General features: G+C 51.0%; 1 protein-coding gene across 1 annotated transcript; it reads left to right on the top strand.

The window, feature by feature from the left end:
* Positions 1 to 10,939: 10,939 nt before the first annotated feature.
* Aqp3 (aquaporin 3 (Gill blood group)) lies at positions 10,940 to 16,035 on the top strand. The gene is made up of 6 exons (XM_059255724.1): positions 10,940 to 11,110; positions 13,974 to 14,100; positions 14,435 to 14,572; positions 14,893 to 15,011; positions 15,265 to 15,482; positions 15,565 to 16,035. The coding sequence occupies exons 1-6, from the start codon at positions 11,003 to 11,005 to the stop codon at positions 15,731 to 15,733; spliced, it is 879 nt and encodes a 292-aa protein (XP_059111707.1). The 5' UTR covers positions 10,940 to 11,002; the 3' UTR covers positions 15,734 to 16,035.
* The last annotated feature ends 6,217 nt before the right edge of the window (positions 16,036 to 22,252 follow it).

Genomic DNA, 22,252 nt, shown 5'->3' with positions numbered 1-22,252 from the left:
ACTTCTTCCTGTGGCTCTGAGAAAAGCTGTGCACTTTGGGAGGAGGATGTTCAGACTTCCAAAGCTCTGATCTTTGAATCCTCTTTTGTTCCATGTGGTAAATTCTGAAAGGGCCCTCCTCCTTGACTGCAGTACGGTCGATCTCCTCTCAACTCAGTCGTCTTAGCTGAAACCCCTGTTTTCCTCCACCCAGCTCCTTCCTTTGGAAGGAAAAGCACAGTGTCTCCAAAACCCAGGGGTCTGTGAATCAGGTTACACTCAACGGAGTCCTAGAGTCAGATTTGGGCTAACTAGCCTCTCCCCAATGTACATGTCACCCCCTAACATCCGGTTCTTGTGAGTCAGGTATTAGTCCAGGTGAGTGATAAGGGAGAGGGGAAGCATGGGGCACTGAGTCATGCATACTCTTCACGCCAAAGGCCATTCTGCCCATTACCCTGCCTCAGAGAAGGAGGAGGCACCTCGGATTGCCCCAGGGAGCTAAGTAGGACCAAGGAAAGGGGTGTTCCAGATGGAGACTTCCTCCTGTTCCTCAACTTCTGAGAGGTGGGTGGGGAACATGGTTTTTCTGGTTTATATGAGGTTCAGCCATGTAGGAACTTGTCCAGGGAAACAGTTGGGGGTAAAGCTACCAGCTCTTCTGGCTGTGCTGAGCCTGCCCTTCGGGCCAAGAGGTGAGGTGAGGTGAGATGAGGTGAGATGTGGTGAGGGGCAGTGAAGGAGAGAAAGGCCTGAGCTGTAGGTCTGTCCAGAGGCGGACAAGGAGGACGACACCTGGTCCACTTCTCTCTTCTGGCCTGCTACTTCTCCCCCTCGCCTCTCTCCCAGGCCCTGAATACAACTGCTGTAGCCAAGACCGAGAGGGGCCGAGTCAAGGGAAGGGACAGGGGATGAGAACATGAGTGCTCAGGTGCACCCCAGCTCAGGCCCAAACTTCTGCCCCTCAAAAGCAAGACCTAGCCGGGTGGCAGTAGTGCACGCCTTTAATCCCAGCACTCAGGAGGCAGAGGCAGGTGGATCTCTGTGAGTTCGAGGCCAGCCTGGTCTACGGAGCGAGATCCAGGACAGGCTCCAAAGCTATACAGAGAAACCCTGTCTCGAAACACACACACCCCCAAAAGAAAAAAAAAAAAAAAAGGAAGACCTAGTTCTCATCTATTTCGCAAGACAGATCTTGAAGTTCCCAAGAGCTGAGGAGGTCAATCGGGCCTTGACTAAAGGGTAGCATTGAGATCCAGCCGCCTGTCCCACCTGTCAGTCAAAGTGTGGATGAAAAAGATAAACAGAGAAAGGCATCCTGGCTTTTCTCTAATCTCCCCTCCACAACATGCCCCCTCCCACCTCCAAGCTTCTCAGCCCACTGACCTCAGAGCTAGAGGCCCTTAGGAAGAAATTTCTGAACTCCAGAATCTCCTGATGTGGTCTGTCCCTCCCCTGGAGCAGTCCCCTGTGACTCCTCTCCCTTCGGGCAGGAAGCTGCCACCCTGTAATTAGCAGCCGGCCTGGGCTGGGATGAGGAGAGAGAAACCAGGACTCATGCAGCACATGGATAACCTTTTTTGGCATGTCATATATGGTATTTCCTTTTGTGAAATTCTTATGAATGTGCCTTCTGTCGTGAGGTCCTTCAAAGAGCCGTGGCCCAGCTGGTCCTTGGTTCGGACCTCAGGTCCAGCTCCTGTCCACTCACTTCGGTCCACCTGCCCTCCTCACTCTGCCTCCTGGATCATCTATTCCTCAAGCAGTTTCCACACATCTGACTTCTTTCTCTTCTTCATGGCTCCTCCTAGGCCTCCTGGCTTTAGTTCCTCTCCTTCCAACCCATCCTCCACTGAACGGTTGGTGAGATCCTTCCCTGTGCAAATGCTGAAAACCCGCACAGCTTCCGTCAGCCACTGTTGGGGTAGGAGAACGTCTTCCAGAGGTCCAGGCTCTGCATTCTAGCTTTCCTACTTCCCACCTTCCAGCTATATCAGTCTCACACACTCAGAGCCCAGGAGCTCAAAGCACAGCTCAAATATCTCCTTGTCCCTGCATGAGATCTGGGCTCTCAGCGTAAGTCCCAGGTGCTACTCAAACCACCTGTCTCCTTCTCTTGCCTCTCTGTGGCTGATAGCTCCCTGCTAGACAGGCGATCCTCTGTTATCTCTCACCTAGAAACCCAAGTGTTCCTTAGCAGAAAGCCCACCAATTAGCCTAGCCCTTCTTTCCCTAGCTGCAGGGATGGACACTGTGCTAGTTCTCAGCTTTAGTTTAGACCCAGGAAGCCTATGAGCATTTGAGCATTTCTGTCTTCTTCACCGCTGCTTTTTTTCGTTTTTGTTTTTTTGGTTTTTTTTTTAGGTTTATTTATTTATTATGCATACAGTGTTCTGTCTGCATGTATGCTTGCACTCCAGAAGAGGGCACCAGATCTCATTACAGATGGTTGTGAGCCACCATGTGGTATCTGGGAATTGAACCCAGGTCCTCTGGAAGAGCAGCCAGCGCTCTTAACCTCTGAGCCATCTCTCCACCCCCACTGCTGGTCTTGCCCTCTCATCTTCTGGAAGAGCCCTCTTGGCTCCAAGAGCTTTCCTGTCAGTGAGAAGGAAGAGGGGAAATCAGAAGGCAGGGCTTCAGGGATCTGGTTCCTAAGAGGCAAGCTAGAGCCCTCCAGACGTCCTAGACCTGCTCCCAGCGGAGGCCAGATTTGTGCCAACCCCATATATTAACTTTTCTTCCCCTGGTGGCTGGCATGGGGTAGACCAAAATGTTCAGCAGTTTGTCTCCAGAACTTTCAACAACCCCCCCCCCCCACACCTATCTTTAGGGCTTTTCTAAAAACTAGACCCAGACCAGGTCCAGGCAGGGACACACTCAAATATGCCCATGGGTGCGCATATGCACACATGGATCCCCAGAAATACTGATAGGCCATAACACATGTCTAAACATGCACCTGGATGAACATGGATATTCACACATGAGCACATGTGGCTGAAGATCTACTTCTGGGCATGACCCTTGATGACACTGTGGTACACTAAGCCTAAAATATTCTTTTCTTTCTTTCTTTCTTTCTTTCTTTCTTTCTTTCTTTCTTTCTTTCTTTCTTTCTTTCTTTCTTTTTCTTTTCTAGTTTTCCAAAACAGGGTTTTTCTCTGTAGCCCTGGCTGTCCTAGAACTCATTCTGTAGACCAGGCTGACCTCCAACTCAGAGATCCACCTGCCTCTGCCTCCTGAGTGCTGACATTAAAGGTGTGCACCACCACACCTGGCTCTGAAATATTAATACTATTTGACTCTTACTGAGGCCCTAGAGTTGCTTCCAAATGAAGCCTTCATGGGACTAAAGAAACTGAGACTCTCAGGGGCCTTGAAGGATCGGTGGCCAAGCCCGACTTAAAGCTCACATGGCCTCTAGTTCCAAGGATCTTCTGCCTTCTTCTGGTCTCTGAAGGTATCTATACTCATGTGCACACACATATACTCAGACACACACACACACACACACACACACACACACATTTTTAAAATAAAATAAATAATTTTTTAAAAGATTTATTTACCAGGAGGTGATGGCGCACACCTTTAATCCCAGCACTCAGGAGGCAGAGGCAGGTGGATCTCTGTGAGTTCGAGGCCAGCCTGGGCTACAGAGCGAGATCTACGACAGTCAAGGCTACACAAAGAAACTCTGTCTAGAAAACCAACAAAAACAAAACAAAAAAATTTATTTATTTTTGTTTTGTGTGCATTGGTGTTTTGCCTGCATGTATGTGTGTTTGAGGGTGCTAGATCCCCTGGAACTATAGTTAGAGACAGTTGTGAACGCTATGTGAGTTCTGGGAATTGAACCTGGGTCCTCTGGAAAAGCAGTCAGTGCTCTCAACCACTGAGCCATCTCTCTGGCCCAAAATAATTTTTTTTGTTTGTTTTTTTGTTTTTTGAGAAGGGTTTCACTGTGTAATCCTGGCTGTCCTGGAACTATCACTGCCTGCCTAAATTTCTTTTTTAAGATTTATTTTAGGGGCTCAGGGCAACCAGGCATATAAGTGACACACAGACACACGTGCTGGCAAAACACTCATACTCATAAAAAGTCAATAAATATAAATCTATTTAAGCCAGCCATGATGGTGTATGCACTCAGGAGGCAGAGGCAGGTGAGTTGAAGGCCAGTCTGTTAGTTCAAGACCAGGCTTCTCCAGGACAGCCAGGGTTACAAAGAGAGACCCTGTCTTAAGAAAGAAAGAAAGATGATATAAGGAGATTTGTCCAGTTTTTCTGTGCTATTGATAGTGTGTTATATGTGATGTTTTCCCCTCAACTAAAATACATTCAAAAAGAAAGAAAGAAAGAAGAAAGAAAGAAAGAAAGAAAGAAAGAAAGAAAGAAAGAAAGAAAGAAAAAAAACCAAGTTGGGTGGTGGTGGCACACGCCTCCAGCACTGGGGAGACAGAGGCAGGCAGATCTCTGTGAGTTCGAGGCCAGCCTGGTCTACAGAGTGAGATCCAAGACAGACTCCAAAGCTACACAGATAAACACTGTCTTGAAAAACCAAAAAAAGAAGGAAAGATAAAAACCAAACACTTATTTTGACCTGCTCTGTTTTGGACCTGGGCCAGTTTACCCCTCCTTAGGCACCCTGGTGGTCCCCCTCTCCCAGGAGGTCACAATATAGATGTTGAACTTAGTAAGGACATGGTGCACTACAGCCCAGAACTCCTGGACTCAAAACAATCCTCCTGCCTCATCCTCCAGAGTAGCTGGGTCTATAGGCATATGTCACCATGCCCAGCAAAACAGGTTTTATTTTTTATTTTTATGTATGTGTGTATACATGCATGTATGTATTTGTATGTGAGTGCAGGTGCCCAGGGAGTCCAAAAAAAGGTGTAGGGCCCTTTGGAGCTGGAGTTCAAGTTCTTGTGAGACACCTGCCTAATGTGGGTGCTGGGAACAGAACTCAAGTCCTTTGGAAAAGAGGCAATCACTCTTAACCATCGAGCTATCTCTCCATGCCCTGGGCTGCTCTCATTTAGACCAAAATAATTGGGGGGATGGGAAGGAAACGAAGGGTGTGTCATCCTTACTCCTTAAGGGGCCCCAGCCAGCCCCTCTGGTCCAACAGGCTTCAACTTGCATCTTTTAGCCCATCCCTAGGCTGGGAACCCACTCCCCTAGCTCTGACCTTGAAGGAGTCATAGCCTCCCACAGCAGGATGGGCTTCCAGGCCCTATCCCTAACTCAGCCTATTGCTTGGGTGAGACATAGGCCTTGCTCAAGATGCCCAAGGAGGAGGCCCCACTTCCTCTTTGCCTCCCGAGAGCTCCCAGAGGAGCTGGCTGGCCACTTGCTCTCAATCTTGGCTGTCCTTCCCAAAGTGCAAGAGGGAGCCCCGAGGGTAAGCTGTATGACTCAGAGGGTTGGGACTTTACCAAGGCACCTCTTCTCTGTGACTTTGTCTTGTTCTAGGGGGGTACCAATCACATTAACTACACTGAAAATGATGCCCCAGAATTACTCAGCAGTGATCGAGGGAGTCCCGCTTCTAGCCTACACTCAGGCCAGCCTGGTGTTTCTATACATGCATCCTTCGTTCTCTCTGTCCCAGGTACATAAGATCTGACAGGAATAAGGGGCCTTTGGAAGGCGTCCTTCCTCTCCTTCAAGTAGGGTTCTCTTTCATCCATTAAAGAGTAGGAAGGCCTACCCATCTATAATGTCCTAATTCTGACCCTACCCATCCCAATGGGCCTATGTTTGGATATGTGTGTATACCATGGTCATGGATACAGATGAGTTTGGTAGAATTACATGGTGTCAGAGTCCTGTTTGTTGATCCTGAGACAAAGGGGGATAAGGACCTCAATGTGCCTTGGCATATGTCTGGCTGACGGAGGGTGGGTATGGAAAAGATGCTCTATGTTGACCTGCAGCCCCAGGATCCTAGACAGGCACATCCAAACACTGACACACAGGGAGTGGGTTGAACTGCCCACATATAAGTAAACAACAGAGCACTATGAGAATAAGACACACATATGCCAGGTTGTGTCTTCTCCCTCACGCACTCCTGTGGGAGCTGGTACACATTCATGGTCCGGGGCCCTCATAGCACTTGGGTATATATGTTATACATGCACACACATGAACTCACATACATGCACCTTTTTTTCCCCTTTGCTCTGGTTCCTAGGCCAGGCTCTGCTAGCAGCAGGCCTAGGATGGGTAAGGCAGAAGATGGGGTGCTGTGGACTAGGTTGTCTTTTTTTTTTTTTTTTTTTTTTTTTTAAGACATGATCTCTCTGGCTGGGTGGTGGTGGCGCACATCTTTAATCCCAGCACTCTGGAGGCAGAGGCAGGCGGATCTTTGTGAGTTTGAGGCCAGCCTAGTCTACAGAGCGAGATCCAGGAAAGGCGCAAAGCTACACAGAGAAACCCTGTCTCGAAAAACCAAAAAAAGAAAAAAAAAAAAAAAAAAAAAAGACATGATCTCTCTATGTAGTCCTGGCAGTCCTGGAGCACGCCATGTAGACTAGGCTGGCCTCAAACTCAGAGATCCTCCCAAGTGCTGGGACTAAAGGCATGTGCCACTATGCCAGGATCTCTTGTCTCCTATTCATGTGGAGGAATCCACCTGAGGTAATGAGAGGCCTCGACACCACAAGGGTGGAGAGCGCAGGCATCCTGGCAGGAGATGTTCCCCACTCCCGTAAACCACAGTTGGAGCTCTGGCCCCAGCAGTCTTGTATTCCCTTTGAGTCACAGGCTGGCAGTAGGCCCAGCAGGTAGACTCTCAATGATGGCTGCCTGATTCACTATGGGGCCTCCCAGCCCAGGGGGGAAGGGGTGTCTGGGAAAGGGGCATCTCTTCGGGCCAAGGACTGTGAGAAGCTTCATGTATTGGTTCCATATACCTGTGAGCCTATGGCAGAGTCCTGTGTCAATGAAATCCCTTAAGCAAAGTTAAGTGCCTATAGGTAAGAATGTAACTACAAGCTGTGTGTGTGTTTGGAATGTCAGGTATTTCTCCTTAGATGCAGGCCCCACTGGGTAGGGTCAGCTTACGGCTTCTCCTGGGTCCAGGTGTTGCCTGCCAGAAGCTGTGTCTGGGCCTCTAAGCCTGTCACGGCAGCTTTGTGGTCAAGCTGTTTTGCCCCCCCACTATGTATGTGTGTACATGTATATGCATGTATGTGACTGAGCAGTTGTGAATCTACCTTAGATATTGCTAATCCTCAACACTAGGATTTTCTCCTGAACATCTTTTTTTTTTTTTTTCCTTTTGAGGTAGGTTCTCACCATGTAACTTTGGCAGGTCTGGAACTTGCTATATAGGCTGACCTCAAATTCACAGAAATTTGCCTGCCTCTGCCTCCCACATGCTGGGATTAAAGGTGTTCGCCACACCACTGTGTCTGATGTTTTGTCTTTCTTTTGGTGTTTTTGCTTTTTCATACCATAGTGCATGTGTGAAGGCCAGCGGCAGTTTATAGGGGCCAGTTCTCTCCTTCCACCACAGGGGTCACTGGGATTGAACTCAGCTCACCAGGCCTGGAGGAATGCGCTTTTCCCAGCTGAGTCATCCCACTGCTCTCTTTTGTTTTTTTGAGCAAAGGTCTCATGGAGCCCATCATGTGCTCAAACTTGATATGAAGCCAAGAATGACCTTGAACTCCTGATCCTCTTGCCTCTGCCTCCCAAGTGCTGAGATTATAGGTGTGCCCCACTCTACCTTTCATATGGTAATCTGTTTCAAGGACAGCCATTGCTCAGAGGACAGGTCCCCAGGGCCTTTAGCTCACCTAGAATAAGTCTTCCTGAAAAATGTGGTTCCTTTGGTCTTCCCTGGCGATAAATGCTATACAGACTATGGGTGAGAGTACACACTTTTCTCGAAGTCAGACGGGAGCAGGGCTCAGGCCACTAAACCTGTTTCCAGTTGATCAGTTGATCAGTCGATCAATTTCTCTTTGATGCCAGGGATCCTGGCAAGACCCTAGACATGCTAGGTAAGTATTTTACCATTGAACTCCACCCTCAGCCCAGTTTCCCAGTTACTAAATCAAACTGGGTATAGTGGTTCATGCCTATAAGCCCAACACTTGAGAGATCTGCCAAGAGCTAGAGGCCAGCCTGGGCTACATAGTGAGTCCAAGTCCAGTTTGGGCTACAGTTTGTGTGACTTTGTCTCACAAACAAACAAACCAACCAAACAAACAAACAAAAAATCCAAGGTAAATAAATAAATGCAGCACTGGGTGGGGGGGTGGAACTCCATAGCAGAATATATGCTTAGCGTGCCATGCTCCAGGCCCTGGGTTTTAATCCTGAGCACTCGAGAAAAATGAAATAGAAGAAAGAAAAAGACAGGCAGGCAAGCAGGGAGGGAGGGAGGCAGGCAGGGAGGGAGGGAGGCAGGGAGACAGACAGGGAGACAGACAGGGAGACAGACAGGGAGGCAGACAGGCAGGCAGACAGGCAGGCAGGCAGGCATACAGGCAGGCAGACAGGCAGACAGACAGGCAGGCAGGCAGACAGACAGACAGGCAGACAGGCAGACAGGCAGGCAGGCAGGCAGACAGGCAGGCAGACAGGCAGACAGACAGGCAGGCAGGCAGACAGACAGGCAGGCAGACAGGCAGACAGGCAGACAGGCAGGCAGACAGGCAGACAGACAGGCAGGCAGGCAGACAGACAGACAGGCAGACAGGCAGGCAGACAGGCAGACAGACAGACAGGCAGACAGACAGACAGGCAGACAGCACTGAGGACAATGTTGCCTGTGATGCTCCCCCTGGCTGGTGGATCAGACGTTCTTATAGTTTGTCAGATGAAATCTCTCTCTCTCTCTCTCTCTCTCTCTCTCTCTCTCTCTCTCTCCAAATTTTAGATTTTTGAGACGTCTCTTTTTTTAGGGGGAGATTGAGACAGAGTCTCACTATGTAGCTCTGGCTGTCCTGGAATTCAGTATGTAGACCAGGCTGTCCTGAAACTCACAGAGATCCACATACTTTTACTTCCTGAGTGCTGGGATTGAATTTGAGCACCATCATTTTGTTTTATTATTTATTATTTTTTAAATTGAGACAGGTTTTTTTTTGTTGTTGTTGTTTTTGTTTTGGTGTGTGTGTGTGTGTGTGTGTGTGTGTAGCACTGGCTATAAACCAAACTGGCCTTGAACTCAAAGATCCTCCTGCCTCTGCCCAGCTATTTTTATTGTTTTTAATTATGTGTCTGTATGTAGGTTTGCCCACATGAGTGAAGGAGCCCACAGAGGCCAGAGATATAAACAGACTTGGTGGTGATGAGCTGCCCGATAAGGATGTCAATCTGTAAGAGTAGTTCACTCTTAACCACTGAGCCACCTCTCCAGCCCCCCCCCCCCCCAATGTTTTTGAGACAGGCTGTCAATAAGTTGCTCAGGCTGGCCTTGAACTCACCCTTTAAGACAGACATGCCTTGAACTTGTAAACTTCCTGTCATCCTCCCAAGTAGCTGGTGAACTCTCTCTCTCTTTTTTTTTTTTTTTTTTTTTTTTTATTTATTATGTACACAGTGTTCTGCCTGCATGTATCCCTGCAGGCCAGAAGAGAGCGCCAGATCTCATTACAGATGGTTGAGAACCACCATGTGGTTGCTGGGAATTGAACTCAGGACCCCTGGAAGAACAGTCAGTGCTCTTAACCACTGAGCCATCTCTCCAGCCCCGAACTCTCTCTTTTTGAGACAGGGTCTCATTATGAAACCTAGACTGAATTTAAATCCACAGTTTCCCCAACTCAGTCTCCTGAGTGCCAGGATTGCAGGTGTGCGCCATGAAACCTGGCTCAGTTTAATCTGTCTTTTAAAAAAAAAAATGAATTAATTATGCCAGATATGCTGGCACATGTCTTTAATCCCAGCACTTGGGAGGCAGAGGCAGGTAGAGCTCTGTGAGTTCAAAGACCAGTCTGCATGGTGAGTTCCCAGCCAGCCAGGGCTGCACAGTGAGACCCTGTCTCCAAAAAAATTATGATGTATGTGTGGCACAGGTACCAGTACCACTACAGATGTGTGGGATTAATTCTCCCCTTCTGCCTTCAAGTGGGTTTCAGGGATTAAACACAGGTCATCACTCTTCCTGCTGAGCCATCTCCTGCCCCCAGCCTAATTACTTAAAAGGATGGATTTACTTCAATGGGAGGTCAGCCAGGTGGGGAAAAGAGAGAGTTAAAAACAGCTGGAATTCACCCTCTGGCATGATGTGGCATGTCAGGACATCTGCAGCTCAGCCTCAGGAGCCACGGGTATAGTGCAGGAAGGCCCTACAAGAGAAAGTCCACATACCCCAGCCGCCGGCACATGCACATCGAAAGTATGATCAGGTACACAGGACATATGCAGTGTTAACACAGCTATGGACGTAACCGACCATCACATGCAATATGTGACATGTCCCTAGGGCACCAGAAGGGCTGGTGAATTCTGGTTAGGACTCAGCACGCGTGTGCCCACCAGGGTAGGCACTGTGAGTTCTCTTCCCACTTGGGGCCCCTAGCCTCCTTTTCAGCCGCCTGACTGAGGACCTGCTCTATCTGGTCATCTTGTAGCAAGCTGGTTCCTCTTCGTGATGACAGATTTCACCCCTAGCGTGAGATGATGCCCACAAGACTCACTGTGAACCGGGGAGATCGCTTTTGCTTCAGGTCCTTTTTCACAGTACTTCGGTCCTTCCCTAAACTGACTCCCTCCCCTAAGCGTCCTCCAGAGCCAACCCACCCTTAAAGCTCCTTAGGACCTTCCTCGCCAGCTCCTGTCACCCCGCGTCTCCACCAGCGCCCCTAGGCTGGGCGGTGGCTGGGGGTGGCTGCTCTCCGCCCCGGCAGGGCTCTACGGCTGAGGCTCCGCGGGCGGGGCCGCTCTCCCGTGCATATAAAGGGCGCCACCTAGGCTGCGGCCGTCGCTCTCGGTGCCCGCCGCTAGCCACTTCTCGTCCCCACGCCCGCCCGACCGCGTCGCTGCCTGCTTTGCCATGGGTCGACAGAAGGAGCTGGTGAACCGTTGCGGGGAGATGCTCCATATCCGCTACCGGCTGCTCCGCCAGGCGCTGGCGGAGTGCCTGGGGACCCTCATCCTTGTGGTGAGTGCAGGGAAGTGAACAGCCCTTTGCCTTTCCAGCCCCTCGTGCTCCCCAATTCCTTACTCCGAGGGACAGTTTTTCAAGGCCGATCCGACCAATTCCCACCGCTCTCCAGGCTAAACCCTCAGGGTCAAGCCGACCTCCAAAGCCCTCCCTCATCTTCACAGTTCTAACTCAGTTCCTGACAGCCCTGACTCTTGAGAATGAACGTGTTACTCAGCAAGAACAACTCTGCTCCTTTACCCCTGGAGACCCAGACAGACCACAGGCTGACAGAAGGGTCACCCCTACAGTTGGGGGGGGGGCGTCAGCCTTTTCTCTTACTTCCCAGTCTTGCAGCTTCCCAGAGCCCCAGCCCCAGGACACAGTGAAGGCAAAGGGACCCCTTATTAGGTTATTTGGGTCTTGGGTGTCTGGCCCCTAATGAATAATTAAGCCTCGGGAAGTCCAAAAGTTGCAGTGAAGTGAGGACAGATTACCACAGGTGGGGGCAGAGGGCGCAGGTCTCTGGGGCTGCTAGAGGCAAGATTGGAAGGAAGGAATGTCGCGGAGATAGGCGATGGTGGAAGGAAATCTGAATGGAAGGAAACAGGGTCCTAACAGAGGACTGGGTGTGTGCGCGTCTCTAAATTTGTTTCCCTCCAGTTGTAGTACTTCAGATCTCGTCTGCCACCCATGTACTCCCAGCGTCTCTGCAGAAGATTGCTGGCCTTTTGATCCTTCCTCTGCTTCTCAGTTACCCGCTGCCCTCTGATCCCCCAAGCTGAGGTTTCTGCAGTTTCACCCTGAGTTCTTCTGGGTAACTCTGGGTGCATGTCTTAGTCTGACAGGCAGTTACGGTGCTCATTTCCTGTCCCGGTTACTCTGATTTCGATACATTTGTTTTCCTCTGAGGCTCTTCTGAATTAAGTTGTCCCATTGCAGTGGGTGGGTTACTTGAGTTCCAGCGCCCCCCCGAGTCCTAGGTAATATAGATCAGTTAAACGACAAGAGGGGGTGGCGGGGCAGGCTGGGGAGAAGAGGGCCCAGACTGGCCTCTGACCTCATAGACTAGTGGTCCATCAGTTGTCCCCATTCCCTCTCTCCCCTGTGCCAAGAAGGGAGTCGGGGGACACTATCACACCCCTCCACTCTTCCCTATCTTGATTTGTGAGTCCAGCCACCTGTTTGGGGGCACCAAGGACAAGGAAAGTGTCTTCCACGTCACAGAGAGCCTCCCTATCCCTTCCCAAGTCTCAGGTCAACTCCCCTGTGAAAAGAACAGTCAACCCTCGCTGAGTCCCAGATCGTTTGGCTTGTCGTGGACCACAAAAAGAGGGTGCTGGATTTTGTGGTGAAGGCTTTCAGGCTCAGGTAGATGTGAAGTATCAGGTGTTGCTGAAAAGCAGAGCTGGGGTGGGGCAGACCTAGGGACACACTGATGGGTGAGGGCTGGCTTGGGCACCTGTGTTGAGGACCCAGAACCTTGCAGTGTCAGAATCCAGGTTGTCTTTGGGGGTGAGAAAAGCCCTCTTCCCTGAGGTATATAGTTGGGTGGGGTGAGGGGCTAGCTGAGAACCTGGAGACAGGGGTGAGGGGGGTGGAGAAGGAAGAGGAAGATTAGCCCCAAGGTGGTGGAACTGGCTTTGATAGCTCCTCCCTCCAAGGCCTCTTGGCATGAAGCCAGGTCTGAGCCTCAGGCAGGCAAAGAGCTCAGGCCAGGGTCTGGCTGGGCACAGTGCTGCAGACCTCCACGTGCCTCCACCCCGCACTCTTCCAATCTCCAACCTTTGCTTCACCCTGCCTGCACACCTTTGCTCTGAATCACCTCCACTGGCTTCCCTGTCTCATCTTTCTGGGTGATAATAATCAGTGCTTAACAACTCAGTACATGGCGCGGACCCATTAGAGTTAATGGAGCGCGGCCTGCTGGCTAGCAGAGCACTTTTTTTTTTTTTTTTTTAAAAGACAGGGTCTCTCTACATGGCCCTGGTTATCTTGGAACTATGTAGACCAGGCTGGCCTCGAACTCACAGACATCTGCTTGTCTCTGCCTCCTGAGTTGCTGGGATCAGGCCCAGCTCAGCATAGCACTTTTAGTTATGGAGAAGTGAGAAAGGAGACCCAGGGCTGGGCTGGAGGAGCTTTGAGGAACACTAGAGACTCAGGATGACAGAATTTTACAGCTGTGGAGAGTATTTCCCCTTTTGAACATATACTGTGTCCCGTACATGCTGAACTTGAGGGACTCTAGTCCCTTTTAGTCCCTCTCTCCCAGGTAGAAGGTTAGAACAGATCTCACTGGCATTGGAAAGAAAAGTCTCTTAAAACCTAGTATTTAGGACTCTCCTCCAGCCAGAGGGTTGGAGAAGGGAGGGGAAGGTTAGCCTGGGGAGGTGCTGACTGAGAAGGACAGATCCAGGAGAGGGAAGTTGTTAAGTGAGGAATGTGGTGAGGGCCGGGCACTCAGATATTTCAAGAGTAGATTCAACCTTACTTTTGTTCTCTCTCCAATCTCCGGGTCCCCCATCACCTCCACTGTGACCTTAGCTTTGGAACGGCGTGCGTGCAGGGGCAGGGTACTTTCTACCTCTGTGTGCCAGGTCTGGAGGGCAGAGGCAGAAACTGCTAGAGTGGCAGCCCCCTCCCATGCCCTTCTGAACCAGTGGATTATTGTTCGGCCATCTGGGTTCCCAGTCCTATACCCATTCCAAGTCCCTCCCACGGGGCTCTGCGATATTCAAGATGGAACGCAAGCCGGTGAAGGACTTGTGATTACAGCAGGAAGGATTTGGGTTACATTCCAGGAAAGACCTCCAGTCTTCTGTGTTAGCAGGAGTCGCTGGTCTCAATGGGACTTCCTTTGTTCTGTTTTCTGACACAGATGTTTGGCTGTGGCTCCGTGGCTCAGGTGGTGCTCAGCCGGGGCACCCATGGTGGCTTCCTCACCATCAACTTGGCTTTTGGATTCGCCGTCACCCTTGCCATCTTGGTGGCCGGCCAAGTGTCTGGTAAGGCCTCCACCTCAGTCTCAGTCCTCGGCCCTCATCATCAGCGTTTCCAACAAGTGTCTGGCTAGAGAGCAGAGAGGGAGGGGTATCCCCAAGTGCGGGTCCTAACAGTGCCCTCAGCTTTGGGACCTTTGGAGGCAAGGGTGGAAGAGACTTGACACTCTAGAACCTTTGACTCTCACTTTGCAATCAAAGATTATCAATCTGGGACACAGTCCAACTGCCGTGCAGGCCAAGGAAACCTTCCTGCAGCCCAGAAGGGAGGTGCGCATGGGAGCCCTGGCCTCCCTGCGGTGGTGGGCTGTAGCTAATAGGTTCTACCCCCTCTCCTCAGGAGCCCACTTGAACCCCGCTGTGACCTTTGCCATGTGCTTCCTGGCACGGGAGCCCTGGATCAAGCTGCCCATCTACACCCTGGCACAGACGCTGGGGGCCTTCTTGGGCGCGGGGATCGTTTTCGGGCTGTACTATGGTAAGCGTCGCCCATCCTGCCCTTCTCCAGGGCACTCTCACTCTTTAAGTGCCTGTTGGCGCCAGTCCCGTTGATGACAGCTGAGGCCTGCCCAGGCCCGGGGCTCATGACTCATGAACACTCAGGCCCAGGTTGGGGGCTCCAAGGGAAAGAAACAAGTTGGGCAACAACAGAGTCTCAGGTCCTCCACCCCACCCCGCCGCCGCCTGTGCCTCCAGAGTAATGTGCTTACCCATGACCCCTGGCAGGGTGGGGAGGGCAGGGCTGAAGAGGGGAGCCTCTGCCGGCACTCACAACGGATCTGCTCTGTCACCAACCAGATGCAATCTGGGGCTTTGCCAACAATGAGCTTGTCGTCTCCGGCCCCAACGGCACAGCGGGCATCTTTGCCACCTACCCCTCTGGACACTTGGACATGGTCAATGGCTTCTTTGATCAGGTATGGATTGGGGACATGCGAGGTAAATGCAGAGGAACAGACTTGTTCTGGACAACACTTCTTGCTTGTAGCAGGATTTCTCAATTTGTGGAGGACCCCCGACCTCAGAACGTGGTGGCGGGTCCTTTACAAAGCATGGAGCTTGCCACTGAATTGCTGGGCTTGCAAGCATCCTAGTCAGGGCAAGGCAGAGGGAGGGAGGGATGGGAGCATTGGGGAAGGAGCCTCTCACCTTGTTCTCTCGGCTTTCCAGTTCATAGGCACAGCCTCCCTCATCGTCTGTGTGCTGGCCATTGTTGACCCCTATAACAACCCTGTCCCCCGTGGCCTGGAGGCCTTCACTGTGGGCCTTGTGGTCCTGGTCATTGGAACCTCCATGGGCTTCAATTCTGGCTATGCTGTCAACCCTGCCCGAGACTTCGGCCCTCGTCTTTTCACTGCTCTAGCTGGCTGGGGCTCCGAAGTCTTCACGTGAGTACAGCTGCCGCTCAGCTTAGCTTGCCTGTCCCCTGCCCGGCCTGCCTGTCTCTGATCACCTGTCTCTGTCCTCCAGGACCGGCCGGCACTGGTGGTGGGTACCCATCGTCTCTCCACTCCTGGGTTCCATCGCTGGCGTCTTCGTGTACCAGCTCATGATTGGTTGCCACCTGGAGCAGCCCCCACCCTCCACTGAGGCAGAGAATGTGAAGCTGGCTCACGTGAAGCACAAGGAACAGATCTGAGTGGGCAGCAGCCATCCCACTGTTCACTCTCTTGAATATCCACTGACTGTGTGGGGGCCACTTCCTAAACGCACCCTTGTGATGCCTCTCACAGGCTAAGATGCTCCTGTACCCACTGCCCCTGCTGGATGGCCCTTTCAAAGTTTCTACTGAACTTCTGCCCAATAAAACATTAGGTCCCCACTCTTAAGTCAAGGTAGGATAGCAAGTAGGACCAAATATCCTTTTGTTTCCCGAAAAGAAAAGAATGTGCAGCATGTGTGTTTTTATGCAGGCGTGGGTGCTGTTTTCCAGGCATTGGGACCAAATTTTCAAAACAGACCCTAGCAGCTCAAGGGAGCCCAGGGGAAGGGAGTGAGTACGGAAAGTACCAGAGTGTGCATGCTTCAGGGACTCCATGTGGAGGTGGACCCAGAAGTGTGCTTCTGAGTATGTGTGCGTCTGCTCTTCTTTTACAGTGGGTTTCTAGGCTTTGGGAGAGGGGAAGAGATAAGAGCGGCACCGCTCACATCTGGAGCTGTGACCCCTGAGTAGGGGCTGTGTAGTGTATTTCTGTCACAAGATAGGCATTGGGGTGGGAATGAAGTCCAGGCCGCAAGTTTCATATTTTCTGGTTTTTTAAAAAAATATATAAATATACACGTACATTATATATATATATATGTTACAGTCTTAGGAATAGGGGTAGGGAGACTCCTTTTTAAAAGGGTTGTTTCCTTCCTTTAATCCTCCAATCAACAATGTACTATTGCCTTTTATAAAAAAAGAATAAAATGTATGCATAAAACAGGAACTGTGCCTTTCTGCTTGTTTTTTGTTTGTTTTGAGAGAAAGTCTATGTAGCCCTGGATATCTATCCTGGGACTCACTATGTAGACCGGGCTGGCCTTGAACTCACAGAGATCCCTTGTTGGCATCAAAAGCATATGCTGTCCCATCAGAGTCTGCTCTTTCTGGAACTAGGACTGGAGCCTTGGTGTTATTTGACCACAAACTCCCAGGTGTCTAGAGTCCAATCTCAGCTTGTATTTAGTGATCCCACTTTCCACCCTCTTGAGCACCTTCCGAATGCTTCCATCTCACCCCCCCCCTCCCCAGGAAGGAAATTTGGAGACCCTAAGGCAGGCAGAGCTGCCCAGAAAACTGAGAGGGTAAGAAAGTCCCCCATGACTTGAAGAGGCCAGTCAGACTGGGAACCTGTACTGTCCTCTTGAGCTGCTTAAGCTCCATCCAGACTTCTTAGCAGCCCCCTGCAACTGGCAGTCCACACAGGCTCCTCAGGGGTAACACCTTGAGAACAGGGCTCTTTCCGAGGTCCCCACTGTATCTGAGAATGCTCCAGAGTCCTCCACCCGCATCCAGGTTCTCCAGAACCTGTCCCTGTCCTGACCCACCCCATTACAATGCTCTCTACCTTTACTCCTGGCTACTTCTCTGCGGCCCTGGGCTTGCCTACTTCATCATCCCATCTAGAGTCACTTGCCTGAACCAAGAACCTCTGTTGTGTTTACTGGAGTCCCCTTCTGCCTCATTAGTCTGGGACACATCCCTGCCCAGTAAGGCACGGGTTGTGTGACGAGCCGGCACACCTGAGCCAGGAAGTGCGCCTCATTTCCGGCTTCCTTACTCTATCTGACTTCAATTTCACCAGGAAGATGAGGGGAACCTTCCTGCAGAGTTAACCCTGTAGGAGCCAGAGGCTTTGGGGCCTGCACAGTTGTGCTTTTCCAAGGCTCTTGCACCCTGGCCCCTTCACAGATGAGACCCAGGCCCAGAAAGGGTGGGAGGCAACTTCAGACCATACAGCTGGGACTGTGACCTGGGAATGGGTGCGAGAAGACAATTCCTCCACGGACTTCTACCCTTTCCTTGTCCCCAACTCCCAAGAGGCATGTCTGGAATGCTGGAGAGACCTGAGCCAGAGGGACTGTCCCTTTCCCAGACCCTGAGGGGGAAGAATGGTGAACCCTGGGAGGAGAAGGTGCCTGCAGAGTTTCATTCAGCATACCATACCAGCTTCATTAAGCAGCCACACCAGTTCCTCCTTGGGACCTCTCCATCCATGACCCTGCCCCACCACCCTTCCTTTCAAATCCCACCAGTCAGCCAGTGGGTGGCAGGAGGTCTTCAGGTGCGGTGACCTGAAGATGTGGAACCTGGGATCCATGCCCATCACAGCCTCTCTGGTGTGTTTGTGTTCTTTCTCCGGACCTTAGTTTCCTTGTCTGTGACACTGGGGTTACTAAAAGGAGTAAATAATAGGAGATGATTCATAAGAAGGGCTTAGCAGGCTGGCGAGAGGGCTCAGCAGGTAAAGGCACCTGCCCTCAAGTCTGACAAGGTAAGTCTGATCTCTGGAACCCAAACGGTGGAGGAAAGAACTCAACCCCCGAAAGTTGTCCCCTGAGCCCCACACTTGCACCCTGGCCTGTTCACACACACATACACACATGCAACAATAAATGTAATTAAAAATATAAGTGGGCTTAACAGTGACCAGAAGTCAGTAAATGACCCCGCATGACTTTACTCGCAGAACCAGGATGGGTGGGAAAGCCGGGGCCGAGAGGGGATGCCGGGAGCTGTTTTGTAAAGGTCATTGAATTCAACAAACATCTTTCACCTGCGATGCCTTCCACAGCTGTGAATTTACTGAGAGGGGAAGGAGGAAGAGGGGTGGTGACTTGCTCCTCTGTGTCCAAACCCTACAAGGCTCTTGGGATGGGTATGAGAGGCAAGACCGAGCCACAGTGTGCAAGGCAGAGGTGGACAGGGGAATATGTTGGATGGACTGTCAGAGCTGGTTAAAGCCAGGAGCAGTGAGTGGGAACAGGAGCGAGGCAGCCACCTTGTGACCCCTCCAGGCAAGGAGCTCCCCATGAATACTCCACTCTGAATAGGCAAAGTTGTGGCTATTAGCAAATACATTCTGGAAGGAAAATGCTCTACTTCCTGTAAGAGCGTTTCTCTTCCATTTCACAGAATTTGTTTTCAGGGAAGCTAGGGAGAATTGTCCCATGGAAGGAGGGCAGCTGTATCTTCAGGCTTGCAGAAGGCTCTTCCTCTAAGCTTCAAGTCCTCATCACAAACCCTTTGAAGGAGCCATCTTCTTCTTCTTTTTCTGAGACAGGGTTTCTCTGTGTAACAGCCCTGGCTGTCCTGGAACTCACTCTGTAGACCAGGCTAGCCTCAAACTTAGAGAGATCCACCTGCCCCTGCCTCCAGAGTGCTGGGATTAAAGACCTGCATCACCACAACAGCTCCATATTCCTTAAAGCGCCGATTTGCTCCAATCCGCTCCCTGAAAATTGAGCTTGGCTGCTGTTTGGATACCTGGCTCTGTGTCTGTGCACACAGGCAAATGCGCATTTCCTGAGGCTTCTTGTGGGGCTGTCTTTCACCATGTCAGGCTGTCAGCATCTCTGGCTTTCTTCATCTTTGGCTCTGTGTGTGTGTGTGTGTGTGTGTGTGTGTGTGTGTGTGTGTGTCTTACTGCCTAGTTCTTCACGTAGCTCTGGAGAGGCATCTTGTATATACTTGAGTCCATTTCTCTGTGTAGTTGGTGTACATCTCTAAGTGCAAGTGGCTGCAGACAGCCTTTTATGCTCCAGGGCATGTCTTCCTAATTCCTGGTAATGAGCTCTGGCTTGCTGTGCCTTTTTTTTTTTTTTTTCTGAAAAAGTTGGGTGGGGCATCCCCAAGCTTGGAGAAACTTGGGTGAGGTAGAGTTGGGTGGGGTGGGAAGACAAGAAAAGAGCCTACTCCACCCAGTATGGAGGCCCTAGAGCCATGGTTCTCAACCTGCGGGTCGTGACCCGAGTGGGGGTCGCACATCAGATACTACGATTCATAACAGTAGCAAAATTACAGTTATGAAATAGTAACAGAATAATTTTATGGTTGGGGGGTCACCACCACATGAGGAACTAGATTAAAGGGTCACAGCATTAGGAAAGTTGAGAACCATGGTCCTAAAGGCTAGAGAAAGCTCAGCGCGGGGGGGCCCCCTCTTCCCCCGCCAAGGAAATAGGAGGGTGTTGGCTGAGGAAGGGAGGAAGGAGCTTGTGTTTCAGAGAAGGCAGCTGAGCTGTCCCAGGGAGGGACGGAAGTGGGAAGGAAGGAGGCACCAGAGACTGCCCATCCCTTAGGCCTAAAGGGGGTCTTGACAATAGAATGCCTAAATCCTAAGAGGACAGAGGAGTGCGTGTGTCTGCATATTATCTGGGAAGGATCCACTCAGGGACCCAGGGAGGGGATGCATGCTTCAGGCTTTGGCCATAGGCCTCAGGGTAGCTGCAGAAACAGAGACTGCCTTAGGCACCGTTGCTGTGGGGGGCTTCAAAGGAACACCTCCTCTTCAAAGAAAGCAAGAATTGGACCTGAAAGTCCAATCCAGACCTCTAGGTCTCTAGGACTGCAAGCTAGCCCTTGCCAGCAACAAGACACAGGCAGGTGGGAGTCTCTGTTAGCCTGGTTTCAATCTCTGCTGGCTGTGCCCAGGAGACTAAGACCCGTGCACCCTATCACCTCTTGCTGTGGTTCCTGGTTGACTTTGGCAAGTGGAGGCATATCTAGGAAATAAGAGGACAAGGAGAGTGAGAGAGGAAGGTCAAGGTGTTTGTGCCTGTTCCAAGAATCCATCTTCTGAGTTCTAGAAGTTGCCCATCTTGTTCCTGCTGAGTGAGAGCCAATGGTTGTTGCCCTTCATTCTGAATGAAGGCCAGTAAGGATCCTATGTGCTTCTGTGCTTCGGCTCTTCATCTGTAAAGTGGGGGTAGTAATGGACCCACATCCTTAGGCTGCATGAGGTGAGGATGAACTGAGTTAACATGCGTTGGGACAAGGGACAAAGTCAGATGGCGTGATGACAGGCCTCCTCCTCTGAACTGAAGAGGGGCGATGCAGCCGGGCTTGGAAATGAGACACCCATCCCTCCAGCACCAGCAGCTAAAATCTCCAGCCCCCCACTTCCACCCCGTTCACAGCCTTTGTCAAAATGCCAGAGTGAGAGGCTGTGGTATCAAGAAGGGACGTGTGAGACCTTTCCCTACCTTCGGGGTTCTCTGGGTAGAACACCTTTCTCCAATCACCTAGACCAACTTTTCTGAATCCTTCAATGCCCCGCTTTGAAGAAGCCATTGGGTACAGCCTTATTACGCTTACTGTCCTTATTACAGTCCTCTTCCTCTGCCCGCCCCACACCCTCCTCCGTGTCTAGGGACGGAAGCCAGGGTTTCATGTGTGCTAAGTAAGCAGCACTTCACTCCTGAGCTGTAACCCACAGCTCCACGTTGTTTTGTAGGCTCCTTGATCTGTGCTGAACTCCAGTTTTGCTCCCTTACTGCTCAGAGCTGACTAGGGTTGGCTGGGAGAGATTAGGGAGGGAGAGAGGACTCTGGAGGTCTGATAATCATCTGGTTATAGTTCACTGCTTGTCTCCATGGAAATGCCCCCCATAGGTGAGGAGGCGCCTGGAATGTCAGGCTACACCTCCTCAGCCAGGCCGCCCTGCTCAGGTCACTGCCAAGCCTGGCCTGGAAACCTGCTGAGGGAGAGGAGGAGGTGCCAGGCCTGAATCTACAAGCAAGCTGCAGGCCCTGGACTATGGCAGCTCCTTCTTGATAGAGGTAAGTAACCTTTAGCTGAGAGATCCCTAGTTTCCTGTCAGGGCTGGGAAGAGTAGTTTGACCCCTGACCCACGGACAAAGTCATCCCTTTATCAGATAAAGGGATAGCTTGCAACACCTTCAGCCCTTGGAGCCCTGTGTGTGTGTGTGTCCACATACATGAGAAAACGTATCTCCTAGAACTAATGAGGAACCAGGAGTGTGCATATGTTCACACCGATGCATTTACACCCCTTCTCACCCCTCCCATACTCATTCCACACGTGGCCCATCTGCTTTCATACATGCAGTGAGCTCTCACCCTGACATCCACTCAATGTTGTGTGACTTTTCTTGGGGAGACATGAACGAGTGCTCATCCTAGATAAGGCACCAAGGACAGACCAAAGAAATAATTCCACCCAAATCTAGCTTGGTCTACTGGAGGTTAATTGGGGTTACTTATCAGGAGCATGGGAGACTTATGGGCAGCAACACCACCAAAGAAAAGTCCCCCAATTTATACATCTTCAGGAGGGAGCAGAACCTCATTGCCTTCCCCACTTCCGGGGGAAATGTTCATGGGTTCAGTCTTGTGAAGGTCATCTGGGTTAATCACGGTTCTCTGATCTCAAGACAGCAACACTTACTCACACACTCAGACTCAGACACATGCTGTAACACACTCAGGTACACCAACACCCTCACATGCCCACATTCGTAGGCTTGTACACTGACATCCTCATATTCTGCTTAGGCACATGTAGACACTCCTAGGTTCGTTCACACTGAAGTATACACACCCACACTCCTCCCTGTAGGGAGCCCAGAGCCACCCATTTGTGACTGAGAGTGACTGGAAGTGTTACGTGAGTAAGTGTGGGGTAAGGAGAAAAGAGGGGAGGCATGACAC

The sequence above is a fragment of the Peromyscus eremicus genome, chromosome 2 (assembly GCF_949786415.1).
Source record: "Peromyscus eremicus chromosome 2, PerEre_H2_v1, whole genome shotgun sequence".
In the NCBI taxonomy this organism is placed as follows: Eukaryota; Metazoa; Chordata; class Mammalia; order Rodentia; family Cricetidae; genus Peromyscus; species Peromyscus eremicus.
The sequence above is the reverse complement of the archived record's forward strand: the minus strand, read 5'-3'. Positions and strand labels throughout refer to the sequence as shown.